General features: G+C 34.8%; 1 protein-coding gene across 5 annotated transcripts in view; it reads right to left on the bottom strand.

Moving 5' to 3' along the window:
- ABCB5 (ATP binding cassette subfamily B member 5) overlaps positions 1-13673 on the bottom strand; it is a 116336-nt gene that overhangs the window by 46276 nt on the left and 56387 nt on the right. For all 5 annotated transcript variants that reach the window (XM_027573670.2, XM_027573665.2, XM_027573666.2 and 2 more), the window contains 2 exons: positions 13382-13543; positions 8767-8901 (listed from right to left, as the gene is read on the bottom strand). In XM_027573670.2, coding sequence (XP_027429471.2) covers positions 8767-8901; positions 13382-13543 — 297 coding nt within the window. The remainder of the gene's footprint in view (positions 1-8766; positions 8902-13381; positions 13544-13673) is intronic.

Genomic DNA, 13673 nt, shown 5'->3' with positions numbered 1-13673 from the left:
AGAGAGAGAGAGAACACAAGCAGGGGAGAGCACAAGCGGGGGAGAGGGAGAAGCAGACTCCCCACGGAGTAGGGAGCCCGATGTGGGGCTCAATCCCAGGACCCTGGGATCATGACCTGAGATGAAGGCAGCCTCTTAACCAACTGAGCCACCCAGGCACCCATCGGATTATTTTTAGAATTAAGTTTAACTCGGTATTATTATAGAGGAAGGATTATATTGTGCAAAAATCCCAGGTCTTATACAGAGAAAGCAAAATGCAAGTAACTATTTTGGTATCTGTCAGCTCTTTCTGGGATGTGTGGAGGGTGAATGGGGAGATAGCAGTCATGATGATCAGAGGATAAATAATATGATAATGATTTCTCCTTGCTCTTGTAAACATATGTAGTGGATTTATTTCAGAAACCTAAAAAAATCTTGTGAATAACTTTGTTGTGAGTAATTACTTTGACTAGTAGACAGCAAACTACTAGGCATTTCATATATTAAAACTTCCTCTTGACATTCACTCTTGAAGTAATGACATTTATGAACCTAATAAGAGAATTCTTCAGGAATGACTACAAAATAGTTGTAATTCTTGCTTTAATACTAGTCTGGCAACTGTAATGTAAACCCTATTGTTTGAACAATAGAACTTTTAAAATTCTAAAGTCTTCATAGTCTATTTTCAGGATGGGTAAACCACAGTTATATTGGGTTACTTAATAATTTGACTATTATCTTTCCTTCTGAAGTTTTCTGAAGATCATCATCACAAAAAGTCTTACTTTTCAGTTAGGTGACTGTTCAAAAGAATATACAGAAATTTAAAAAGTTGCATACCAACTCTTTGTCAAGCACTGAGCAGAGATTTTCTGTCAAAGTTTTTATAAAATTACCTCATTTTGTAATGAAACTAAGACTTAGTGTGTCCCAGGACATAACAACAGTAAATTAGAGACAGTAAATATAGGTAGGCTATCTCACTCCTACAAAATAATGTATCCTTTTGTCTTTGGAAAAATATACAATAGCAGGTTAAAGAAATGGGTATTACTTAATGTTATAAAGATAGAAAAGGATAAAGTAAGACAAAAACAAAATGAAAAATTTCAGTAAGATCATGAAAGTTTCTGTGCTCCCTAAATATGTTTCAGGTTATAGCATGTTTTAAGAGAATCTGATATAAAAATATATGAAATTATAGATATTTTGTAAAGAGATACAAAAGGGCTTTAAAAAATTAAAAACCGGGCGCCTGGGTGGCTTAGTCAGTTAAGAGTCTGACTCTTGATTTTGGCATAGGTCATGATCTCAGGTTTGTGAGATCAAGCCCTGCATCTGGCTCTGTGCTCAGGGGAAAGTCTGCTTGAGATTATCTCCTTCTTCCCCTCCCGCTGGCCCTCCTCCTGCTGCTGCTCTCTCTCTCTCTAAAATAAATAAATAAATAAATAAATAAATAAATAAATAAATAAATAAATAAATAATCTTTAAAAAGTTAAAAAACAAACCCTCCTAAAGAATTTTAAATTTCATATATTTTAGAGCCATAATGAATTATTACTGTTTTCATACAACAAACTATATATTTAAAATGTACAACTTGGTAAGTTTAGATATAACTATACACCCATGAAACCATTAGATAATGAGCATATCCATTACCTCCAAAATTTTCTACTGCCTTTTGTAATCCCCCTCTCCCACACCTCTCAGCTGCCAATCCTCTTCCCCTACAATCACTGACATGCTTTCTGTCACTACAGATTATTTTGCATTTTCTAAAAATTTATATAAATGAAATCATAAAGTGTGTATTCTTTTTCATCTGCTTCTTTTGTTCAACATAATTACTTTGAGATTTATTCATAATATTGTATAAATTAACATTTCATTCATTTTTACTGCTGAGCAGTTTTCCATTGTATGGATATGCCAAAATTTATATATCCATTCACCTGTTGACATGAATTTGGCTATTACAAATAACACTGCTATGGATATTCAAATTCAAGACTTTTTGTGGACATATGCTTTCATTTCTCTCAGGTAAATACCTAGAGATAGAATGGCTGGACCAGGTAGTAGGTGTATGTTCAACTTTTTAAGAAATTGCCAAACTGCTTCCCAAAATGAGTTTACCATTTCATATTCCCACCAGCAAAATGTGGAGTACTGGTGGCTTGACATCATTGCCAACACTTACTAGAGTCAGTCTTTTTAGATTTCACCATTCTATTAGGTGTGTCATGATATCTCAATTACAAGTTTAATTTGCACTAATGACTAATGACGTTTGGCATCTTTTTGTATGCTTGTTTCCCATATGCACATCTTCTTTGGCAAAATGTCTATTCAAATCTTTTGTCCATTTTTCATTTGGATTGCTGGTATTCTTATTGTGCTTTGGGAGTTCTCTGGATATTTTGGACACAAATCCTTTATCAGATATGTGACTTACATATATTTTCTCCCAGATTATGGCCTATCTTTTCATCTCTTAAAAGTGTTTTACAAATAGCAAAGGTCTTGATTTTGGTGAAGTTTAATTTGTAATTTTTTTCTCTTTTATAAATTGTGCTTTTGGTGTTGTATCTAGGAAATCTTTGCTAAATTCAAAGTCACAAAGATTTTCTAATGGAAGTTTTCTAACTTTAGGTTTTATAGCAAGCTCCGTAATCCATTTTGAGTTGATTTTTATCTGTGATCTGAGGTATGGATTGAGGATGATTATTCTGTATATAGTTGTATAGAGGTATGGCATCATTTCTTGAAAAGACTATACATTCACTATTGAATTGCCTTTGGACTTTGATCTAAATATAATTAAACATATATGTGTGGGTCTATTTCTTAACTCTATTCTGCTCTATTGATCTATTTGTTTATTTTTGTGCTAGTGGCATTTTATTTTGATTACTATAGCTGTATACTAAGAATTGAAATTAGGTAGTACAAATCTTCCAACTTTGTTCTTTTTCAAAGTTGTTTTGCTTATTTTTTCCTTTTGATTTTCCATTCAGAAGCAGTTCGTCAAATTTTACAAAAAAGCCTGCTGAAATATTGATTGGTATTGCCTTGAACCTGTAGATCAGCTTGAGGAGAACTGACATCTCAATGATATTGAATCTTCTTATTCATTCTTACTCTTGATATACATGGTATATTCCTCAATTTATTTAGCTCTCCTTTCATTTTTCTTTGTGATATTTTATATATTTCAGTGTGTGGATCTTATAATTTTTTATCAAATTTATCCCCAAGTATTTCATATTTTTGATACTACTGTATATGACATTATTTTTAAAATTTCAATTCCTATTTTTTATTTTTGTATATTGATCATGTATTCTGCAACCTTGCTAAGCTCAATTACCTGTTTTAGTGCCTTTTTTGGGGTGCATTCCATAGGATTGTTTACATAAATAATCATGTTATCTTTGAATAAAGACATTTTTATATCTTTCTTTCCTATCTGGATTCTTTTCATTTTCTGGCCTTATTGCATAGGCTGGAACTTGGCACAATGTTGATTAAAAGTGGTGGGAAGTGTACATCTTGCCTTGTTCTTGATCTTAGTCTTTCACCGTTGAGAATGATATTAGCTGTAGATCTTTTGTTGTTGCCCTTTATCAGGTTGAGACAATTTCTTTCAATCCCTAGTTTGCTGAGAGTTATCAGGAATAGACAGTGCATTTTGTCAAATGAATTTTCTGCATTGATTGAGATGATTAGTTTTTTCTTTTAATTTTTTTAATAAGAGGAATTACATCAATTTCTTAATGTTAAACCAAACTTGTACTTCTTAGATAAATCCTACTTGGTGATGATGTATTATTTTTTTTATATAGTGTTCATTAGATTTACCAAAATTTTGTTAAGAATTTTTCCATCTATGTTCATTGTTGGATATTTATCTATAATTTTGTTTCCTTGTAACATCTTTGGTAATTTTGATACCAGAGTAATGTTGGTCTCATAGAATAGGAGCTCCTTTCTCTTCAATTTTCTGTTCGGTAGAATTCACCAGTTAAGCCAACTGGACCTGAAGTTTTCTTTAAGGAAAATGTTTTCACTACAGATTCAATTTCCTTTGAGCAGATGTAGATTATTCAAGCTATTATTCTTTTTTAATTAATTTATTCTTGAGTGGGCTTTGGTAGTTTGTGCCTTTCAAAGAATTTGTCCATTTCATCTGAGTTGTAGGATTTATTTGCTTAAATGTTTTCATAAGATTATCTTATTATTCTTTTAATATCTGTAGAGCCTGTAATGATGTCGCCACTCTCATTCTTGATATTGGTAATTTGTGTGTTTTTTCTTAACTTGTTTAGTCAGTCCAGTGGTTTTTCAGTTTATTGATGCTCTCAAAGAACCAGCTTTGGATTTCATTAATTTTTTTTCATTATGATTTTCTTCCTTCTAGTCTCTTAAGGGGTAACTTTATTAATTTGAGGTCTTTCCTTTTTATATAATATAGGTGTTTAGTTGTATAAATTTCTTTCTCAATACTACTTTAAGTCTCATATCATATATTTTTTTAAAATGTTATTTTTTTAAAAGTTTTAATTTAAATTCCAGTTGGTTAACATACAGTGTAATATTAGTTTCAGGTGTACAATATAGTGTTTCAACACTTCCATCCATCACCTGGTGCTCATCATGACACGTGCACTCCTTAATCCCCATCACCTATTTAATCCACCCCCCCATCGCCTCCCTGGTAACCATCAATTTGTTCTCTATAGTTAAGAGTCATTGTTTATTCAAATGTTTTTGCCTTTCCTTTGGGAACATATGAAATACAGTTATAATAACTGTTTACTGTTCCTACTAATTCTACCAAGTGTGTCATTTCTGGGTCTATTTCTATTGATTCAGTTACTCTTCATTTTGGGAACTATTTTCCTGCTTCTTTACTTGTCTGGTGATTTTTGATTAGATGCCAGACACTAAATTTTACTCACTGGGTTTTTTTGAATTCTTTTTTTTTTTTAAGGAGACTTGTTGCTGAGTGAGGAACCCAGCGCAGGGCTCTATCCCAGAACCCCAAGATCATGACCTGAGCCAAAGTCAGGCACTTAACCAACTGAGCCACCCAGGCACCCCAAAGATTTTATTTTTTTAAGTAATCTCTACATCAAACATGGGGCTTGAATTACAACCCTAAAAACAGGAGTTGTATGCTCTACCAACTGAGCTAGCCAGGTGCCCCAGGACTTTTGAATTCTTATATATATTATTGAGCTTTGTACTGGAACACATTTAAATTACTTGGAAATAGTTTGATCCTTTTGATGTTTGCTTTTAGGTTTTGTTAGTTGGGTTCAGAGCTGCATTTAGAATGGGGCTATTTCTACCCCTCCCACCCCACCTCCCAGGGTAATATTTTCCTTAATATCCAACTCTACAACCCATGAATTTAGAAACTGCTCACTCTGGCTCATTTAATAAGAATTACTATTAAACTGGTGGTTACCAGAGGGGAGGGATGGGTTAAATAGGTGATGGGGATTAAGGAGTGCTCTTGTCCTGATGAGTACCAGGTGATGTATGGAAGTGTTAAATCACTATATTGTACACTTGAAACTAATATAACACTGTATGTTAACTAACTGGAACAGTTTTTTTTTTTTTTAAAGATTTTATTTATTTATTTGAGAGAGAGAATGAGAGAGACAGTACATGAGAGGGGGTAAGGTCAGAGGGAGAAGCAGACTCCCCGCTGAGCAGGGAGTCCGATGTGGGACTCGATCCCGGGACTCCAGGATCATGACCTGAGCCGAAGGCAGTCGCCTAACCAACTGAGCCACCCGGGCGCCCTAACTGGAACAGTTTTAATAAAACTGTTTTGAGACAGTTTTAAAATAAAAACTTAAAAAAGAATAAGAACTACTCCTGACCCTTTGTGAGCCTTTGTGAAAGGATTATTCCTTTCATTCTTTCTGGTAGATCTTTCCTCTGTCTTTGGAAGTTTTCTCAATAAATGGGCTGATCAGTACTCAGATGAAGACTCAATGGAGAACCTATGGAGATCTCTGGAACTCTGACCAGTTCTCTCTTCGTTCTTTGCTCTGAGGATGCTCCCTAATTTGGCTTCCTGTGTCCTGCATGTGTTTCCCTTCTAGCTCTGAGGCTTAGAAACAACCCAGGCAGTAACATGGACCAATGATAAAATTCTCCTCATTTGTTTCCCTTTCCTCAGGGATCACGATCTTGTTCTGCCTGATGTCCAATGTTAGAAAACTGTTTCACATGTGTTGTTTCGTTTTTAGGTGTTTCAAGCAGAAAGGTAAATCCAGTCCCTGTTAACCTACCTTGGCTGGAAGCAGAAATCTCTAATTTCATCTGGTTTTCACAGCAATTGACACAAATGATCTCTTCCTCTTTTTTTATTATTTATTTTTTAGGAAACAAGGGGAAATTACATTTTTTATTTATTTTTTAAAAGGTTATTTTATTTAAATTCAATTAATTATCATTTAGTGTATTATTAGTTTCAGAGTTAGAGTTCAGTGATTCATCAGTTGCATATAACACCCAGTGCTCATTATTATATCATGTGCCCTCCTTGATGCCCAACACCCATTTACCCCTCTCCCAGCCCCCTCCCCTCCAGTAACCCTCAGTTTGTTTCCTAAAGCTGTAACACTTTTCTTCATCAGCTTCTATGATACTACACTTTCTTGGCTTTCCTTTTATTTTCCAGTCATTCTTTAGGCTCCTTTGTTGGCTACTGCTTTTCAACCTGAATTAAAATTTTTCCTATCCTAGCTGCTTCTCCATCTATAATTTATTTCTCATTAGAGAGCTTTAATCAGATCCATCGGGTCCATTACTTAACCACCATCATCTCTTCCCTGCCCTGTTCTCCTTGATCCCACCCTGGTTCCCAAATACCATTCTCCACACAGCAGCCAAATCAGATAAATCAGTACATGCACTCTTCTGAATAAGATTCTCTTAATGCAACAGTTCTCAACCTGCTTTGTGTCATGAACCCCTTTGGAAGACTGGTGAAGTCTGAGGATTCCTTACCAGAAGAATTTATAACAATGTGCTAAATAATCCATAGGTCTCAAAGAAAACCAATTAATTGAAATATAGTATTCAAAATATTTAACAAAAAATTCAAAGTTGTGGTAGTTATGGTTGTGCTTCATTATTAGCACATTAAATAACAAGATATAATAGTGATAAGTGTGAAGATATTCTAACATATCTATAACAACTATAATGTGATATCAAAATTTCTGTGATTTTTAGGGGTGCCTGGGTGGCTCAGTCGGTTAAGCATCTGACTCTTGATTTGGGCTCAGGTCATGATCTCAGAGTCGTGAGATCAAGCCCAACATCGGCTCTGAGCTCAGTGGGGAGTCTGCTTGAGATTCTCTCTCTCTCTCTCTGCTATTCCCCCGCTCATGTGCACTCTCTCTAATAAATGAGTAAATCTTTTAAAAAAATTTCTGTGATTTTCACTGGTGACATCATAGGCACTGGTAATACTAATGTAGTTTGTTGTTCATATTCATAATTAAATTAATTTTTTATCAACAATAGGTGGGAAAAAAAGTTACGATTTTTTTTATATTCAGGATAGTTGCCTTTGAATTCTATCCAGATTTTCCTGTAGGTCGTGGACCACTGGTTAAAAACCCCTGATAACTTTCTGTTAGAGTAAGAAAATCTAAAACTGTTATTGTGGTCTACAAGGTACTACAAGATCTGGTCCCTGAGTATCTCACACAACTCTCTGCCCATACCTCTCTTCTTAGTCACTGTGACCCTCAACTCCAGGCCATTATATTAGTTATTCCCTCTATTTAAAATAATACCATCTCTCTCTTGGTTACTGATTTATTACCTCTTGGGTCCAAATCCACCCTTTTGCCTTATAAACATTTTTCCTCTACCAGTTAAGAAGATGTCAAGCCCTGTCTGTTGAGGGTACTGGAAAAACACTGCAGGAGGAGGGAATTTTTCTTCCTGTTCTTTCTGGGGTGGCTTCCTGGGAAGGCTCCTCCAGGATAAGCTTTTCTCTCTGCTGCTCTGCTTGCAGTTTTGTCAGAGTAGGTGCCTGCTCAGTACAGTTTTCTCCTATGTTTGGCCACAAACTGCTTTCTCCAGTTCTTGGCTTGGCCAGGAGAGATGTAACCAGGGGACCCAGACAGCATCAGCCTGTGGTTTAGCCAGGTCACAAATGTCTGCAGAGGGCAACCTCTCCAGCTTCTGGTTCCAACAGTGCCCCATAGCTTCTGCTGGAACCTAATAAGTTCTGGCATCAGGACAGATTTCCAGCAAACTCCACCAGTGAGGTACCTTAGCAACTTCTCTGCCATCCAGTGAACCAAAGCTGTGCCCTCTGAAGTAAGGCATGAATCTCAGCCTTTTTGGGGGAGAAGAATGAGGACTCTTCCTTGGGTCTCTATGTCAACCTCAGTAGTGGTTGCTACTTTTATCTGCTACCTCTGCATTCTTTAGTGTTCTCTTAATTTTCACTAGCCAATTCCTGTTATGCCCAGAGGAACTAGAAAAAGAAGGACAAGTCCATTCTTAGAAAGTTTTCTTGCCCCCAAAATGACCTGTGACATAAATGGTCTTATTTGAGGGCCACTTTCTTAGAGCATCAGAGTGATATTACAGTGAAGTTTGGGAAAGACTGATGCTTTTGTACACTTAGTATTATAGTAATATTTTATCATAAATTCTAGATATTATAAGAATTAAATAAAAATAATTGGAGGACATGTGGATAAAACTTGTTGATAGTTGAACCATTACCTCTTTATATTGGATGGATTCCTCAGACTTGTCAGGAAGGTCTGACTTGATGCTATTTGTAGAGCACAAAGGAACTGAGTTGATACTTTTTTCAGTAGACATTGATTCCATCTGTTCATCAGCTTTTTTAATATCCTTAAATGAAGAATTTACATGTTACTATTAGAACACTGTTTCCAAAATTCAAAAGACTTTTATTAAGCATCCCTCTAAAACTGTATCACCTCTGATACTGAAAGTCCTATATTCCTGTACAGCTCTTACTGAAGTTTTCAGGCTTGATAGAGAGCTAATAAGTCCAACTTATACTAAAATGTTAGTGGGTGACAATAGCTTATTGTGCCTTCTTTTTCAAAGACCTGTACAATTAACTGGAGAAAACAATGCCTTAGTTCAAAACAATTATTCCACTAGTAGGGACAGATTTTAGTAAAAAGAGCTCTGTGAGGGACATGACTCAAAGATACTCTTTCTGACTCCTTTTTCCTAGCCTTTTATGGAGCTTATAAATTTATAACATATAGCTAGGCACTTAAATGTGATGCTGACCCTGGGCCTGAGAGAAATCTCAGGAGACAATAACACTTTCCAGGCCTGCAACTGCAGCCCATTCCAAACTGTTCAGAAAGCAAAATCAGTAGGATCAACTCCTAGAGAGTAAGAAATCCCAGAGACAACAACTTAAAAAAAAAACAAAACAAAACTGTTTAAATCACAGGATAGGATGAAGTTCTATACCAGACTGCTCTAAGTCTAGTTTTTGCTTTTCTTGCTACTCAGAGAAATGAGACCAAATTTCATGAAATAAAGGAACTATGTATTTTCTGCTCATCACTATGTGGTGTGAGTAAATCTGTGGCTTCCCCATGAAGAGACGGGGAGGGGAGACAGAAAGCCTTAGGTGGATTTAGGTGCAAAGGAGAATATGCACGTGGAAGGCTTTCCAGTGACTGTGATTCTTGGACAAGCTTAACAACTGTTAATCAGGCATCTCAAAGTACAGTAAACTTTAAGCAGCCTTATAGTATCCTAACATCTTTAATCAGACATTATTCTATGCTATCACTTTCTCTTTTTTTTCTATAAATTTCTCTACCAAGAAAGAAATCTTTTACTTGGCTTTTTTCAGGAGCTATTTACTTTGTGGCAACTTTAAAATAAAATTTCGACCTCTTCTCGTGATAAATTTTTCTAAGAAGGCCGAGAAGGCTGCTAGACAAAATAATGATGACAGGAAGTTTTGGTATGTATCTATCTATACCTGTTTTTATTTAATTTTCATGTGAAAAATCACTAAAGGAATAGGTCTGAAAATAATCACGTATGACTAAAGGAATCGGTTTGAAAATAATCATGTATGTTCAAGATAAATAATTACAGCATTAATCTTCATGGTTTGAACTTCTGTAAAAAGTTTGATTGGATAATGCTAATATTAGTAATATAATAAAATTTAGTATGCCAACAATGATTCTAAGCACTTCACATGAATGACTCATTTAATACTCACAGTAATTCATAAATAAGCTACTATTATTTTCCCCATGTTACAGATTGGAAAACTGAGGCACAGAGAATTTAAATAACTCGCCTAAGGTCCTAAAATTACTAAGTGGCAGAGTCAGGATTTTCAAGTTAACAGTGTCTCCAGAGCCCATAATCCTAACCACTGCTATACTGTTTCCTGGGATTGATTCTCTTAGCAACATTAACTTCTTAGTACTTATGATCATCATGGATTCTAATAAACTGATTCATCTGGATACTATAGGCATAGTGGCAAATACACATTTCTAGAGTTTCAGAAATGAGTTACTGTCTATGTAGATATCATGAATTGTTATATTTACTATGCAGTACCCAGAATATTGTGGTTGTTCACTGAATATTAAAAATGGTATTGTTTTATCAGAATGAACATTACTTTAGGTAATGAGAGACTACTAATCCATTTTGAATAAGGTATTTTAAGTATTTAATACATTTATACCACAGACACTCCATTTTTATTTTCCTTACATTGTGAAACTCTTTAACCTAAGACCTAATAATAGAGTTTTTTGTTTAGTTATAATAAAAAAAATGTGGTTTATATACACATGTTACTTCAAAGAGATCTGAGTGTTTAAAAAAATCTCAAAATATGGTTAAACTTAACCGTAGCTATTTTCTTTTATTATTGTACTTATTTGAAAATATTGAACTTCATAATTTCATAAATTATTAAGTCTACTCTGGAATGAAAATCATGTAAATTCAACTGGCATATAACAGCTAACTTTTATTTTTAACGGAAAATACAGCCTAATGTGAAATAAAATTGGAAATGGCAGTTTTTGAATCAATATAAGATTATATTTTCAAACTTTTTTTTATTATCACTGCTTTATAGCAGATGTTTAAAAATAATTCATTCTAGCATTGTGGAGAAAGCTAGGGTTTTAAATGTGAAGTTTCAAGTTTGATGAGGAGATGGAGGGTCATAACTTTCTAAATTTCCTAATTTGTGAAATATTATTTATTAAGTTTTAAATTTTAATTCCAGTATCGTTAACATATAGTGTTATATTAGTTTCACATGTACAGTATAGTGATTCAACAATTCTATACATTACTCAGTGCTGGTCATGATAAGTGTACTCTTTAATCCCCATCACCTATTTAGTTTACCCTTCCCCCCCCCCAACCACCTCCCCTCTGGTAATCATCAGTTTGTTCTCTATAGTTAAAGAGTCTCTTTCTTGGTTTCTCTCTCTCTTTTTTTTTTCCTTTTACTTATTTGTTTTGTTTCTTAAATTCCACACATGAATGAAATGGTATTTGTCTTTCTCTGATTGACCTACTTCACTGAGCATTATATTCTCTAGCTCCATCCATGTTGTTGCCAATGGCAAGATTGCATTACTATTTATGGCTGAATAATATTCCATTGTATATATACACCACATCTTCTTTATCCATTTATCAATCAGTGAACACTTGGGTTGCTTCCATAATTTGGCTATTGGTTTTTTTTTTTCATAATTTGGCTATTGTAAATAAAGCTGCAATAAACATAGGGGGTGGATGTTTCCCTTTGAATTAGTGTTTTTGCATTTTTAGGGTAAATATCAAGTAGTGCAATTACTGGGTCAGAGCGCAGTTCTATTTTTAACTTTTTGAGGACCCTCCATACAGTTTTTCACAATGGCTTCACCAGTGTGCATTTCCACCAATAGTGCATGAGGGTTCCTTTTTCTCCACATCTTCACCAACACTTGTTGTTTCTTGTGTTTTTTGTTTTAGCCATTCTGACAGGTGTGAGATGATATCTTATTGTAGTTTTGATTTGCATTTCCCTATGGTGAGTAGTGTTGAGCAGCTTTTCATGTTGGCCATCTGAATGTCTTCTTTGGATAAATGTCTATTTATGTCTTCTGCCCATTTTTTAACTGGATTTGTTTTTTTGGTGTTGTATAAATCCTTTATATATGAAATAATAATATTGACATCAAAAATATAATCAGAAAGTTGAAAAAGTAAAATAAACCGCAAAGGGGTGAGATTTGTTGTCTGTACATGACCCCTTGCAAAGTAGACTGCCTTCCAGGTCAAGAGAAGAAGACTTCTTCTTCTTCTTGGAGGAGGAAGTTAGCTACAGCCTAATTCCTATAATTTACATTAATGTGTTCTAATGAAAAAACTATGTGAGATCACCTGGCATGCAGAAATGTGGATCCTAAAAAAAGGAATTTGCCAGAGTGCCTCCAGCATTATCATGACTCCTTCTGAATGGGTACCATAAGCTTTCTGATCTACCTGAGAGGATGTGGTTTATATACACATACATTTGTGTGTACATCCCTTCATTCAGCAGGCATTTACTGAATGTCCATTGTGTGTCAGGCACTGTGTTAGGTGATTCTGACACAATAAAGTAAGTCAGAGTAAAAAAAAAACAAAAAACTCTTCTGCCTGGTTTCTAAGAACTTCCATGATTTGGCTTTCTAATACAACTGTTTTTGATTGTTCTCCCAACATTCATCTTTACTCATGGAAGGAAGGCTGGTCTTTCTGTTTGTTGCACACCAAGTTCCTTCTTACCTCCGTGGTGCTGTTCCAGCTATGCAGACTTCTCTTCCTCTTCTAACTCCCACCTTCCAGTCTTGAGACCTCTTCATGAAACCTTCCATGGGTAATCTAACTCCCCTTCTCCCCACCAACTTTGGTTATTTCTACATTTTGTAACATCCGTATGAAAGAGTCTGCATTTTGCCTCTGTAGCTAAGTTTTCAGTATTTAAGTAGGGATTATGTGTTAAATTTGTGTTCTAATAAAAAGATGACAGTATATAGAGTTAGACTGTTCTGGATCTGCCATGTACAAGCTTTGAAGCCTATTTGCAGTGTGCCTGGCAACTATTAGGTACTATGAACCCATTAATTCTTTAATTTTCATTATATTATCTAGCACAATGCTGAGGATATTAGTCACATTGAATTTCTTCATTGAGGAATTATAAATAAACCTTGGTTGCTTTGTGAAAACTAAGATTATGATTCAGGACTTCTGTGGAATGATCTCTGAAAAGTTAAAAAAAACCCTGCTAACATAGCATTATGTCACATAAACATACCTGTGACATTGCAAGTGAATAATATAGACCTTGCTTTGCTATTAGTTCAGCATGTGTTCCTTTTTCCACCACCATCCCATCTTTCATAGTCACAATGAGATCTGCACTTCGAATAGTGGAAAGCCGGTGTGCTATGACAATTGTAGTCCGACCTTTGCTTGCCTACAAAACAGTAAGTATAGAAAATAAACATGAAATTAATACAAATAACAAACTCTGCAATATTCAAGAAAGCTTATTGTAGTATTATTTTATTGCTTTTAAAGATTCATTTGAGAGAGAGAGAGAGAGA

Source organism: Zalophus californianus, chromosome 12 (genome assembly GCF_009762305.2).
Source record: "Zalophus californianus isolate mZalCal1 chromosome 12, mZalCal1.pri.v2, whole genome shotgun sequence".
Lineage (NCBI taxonomy): Eukaryota > Metazoa > Chordata > Mammalia > Carnivora > Otariidae > Zalophus > Zalophus californianus.
Note: the sequence above shows the minus strand (reverse complement) of the source record. Positions and strands in the feature narration are given on the sequence as shown.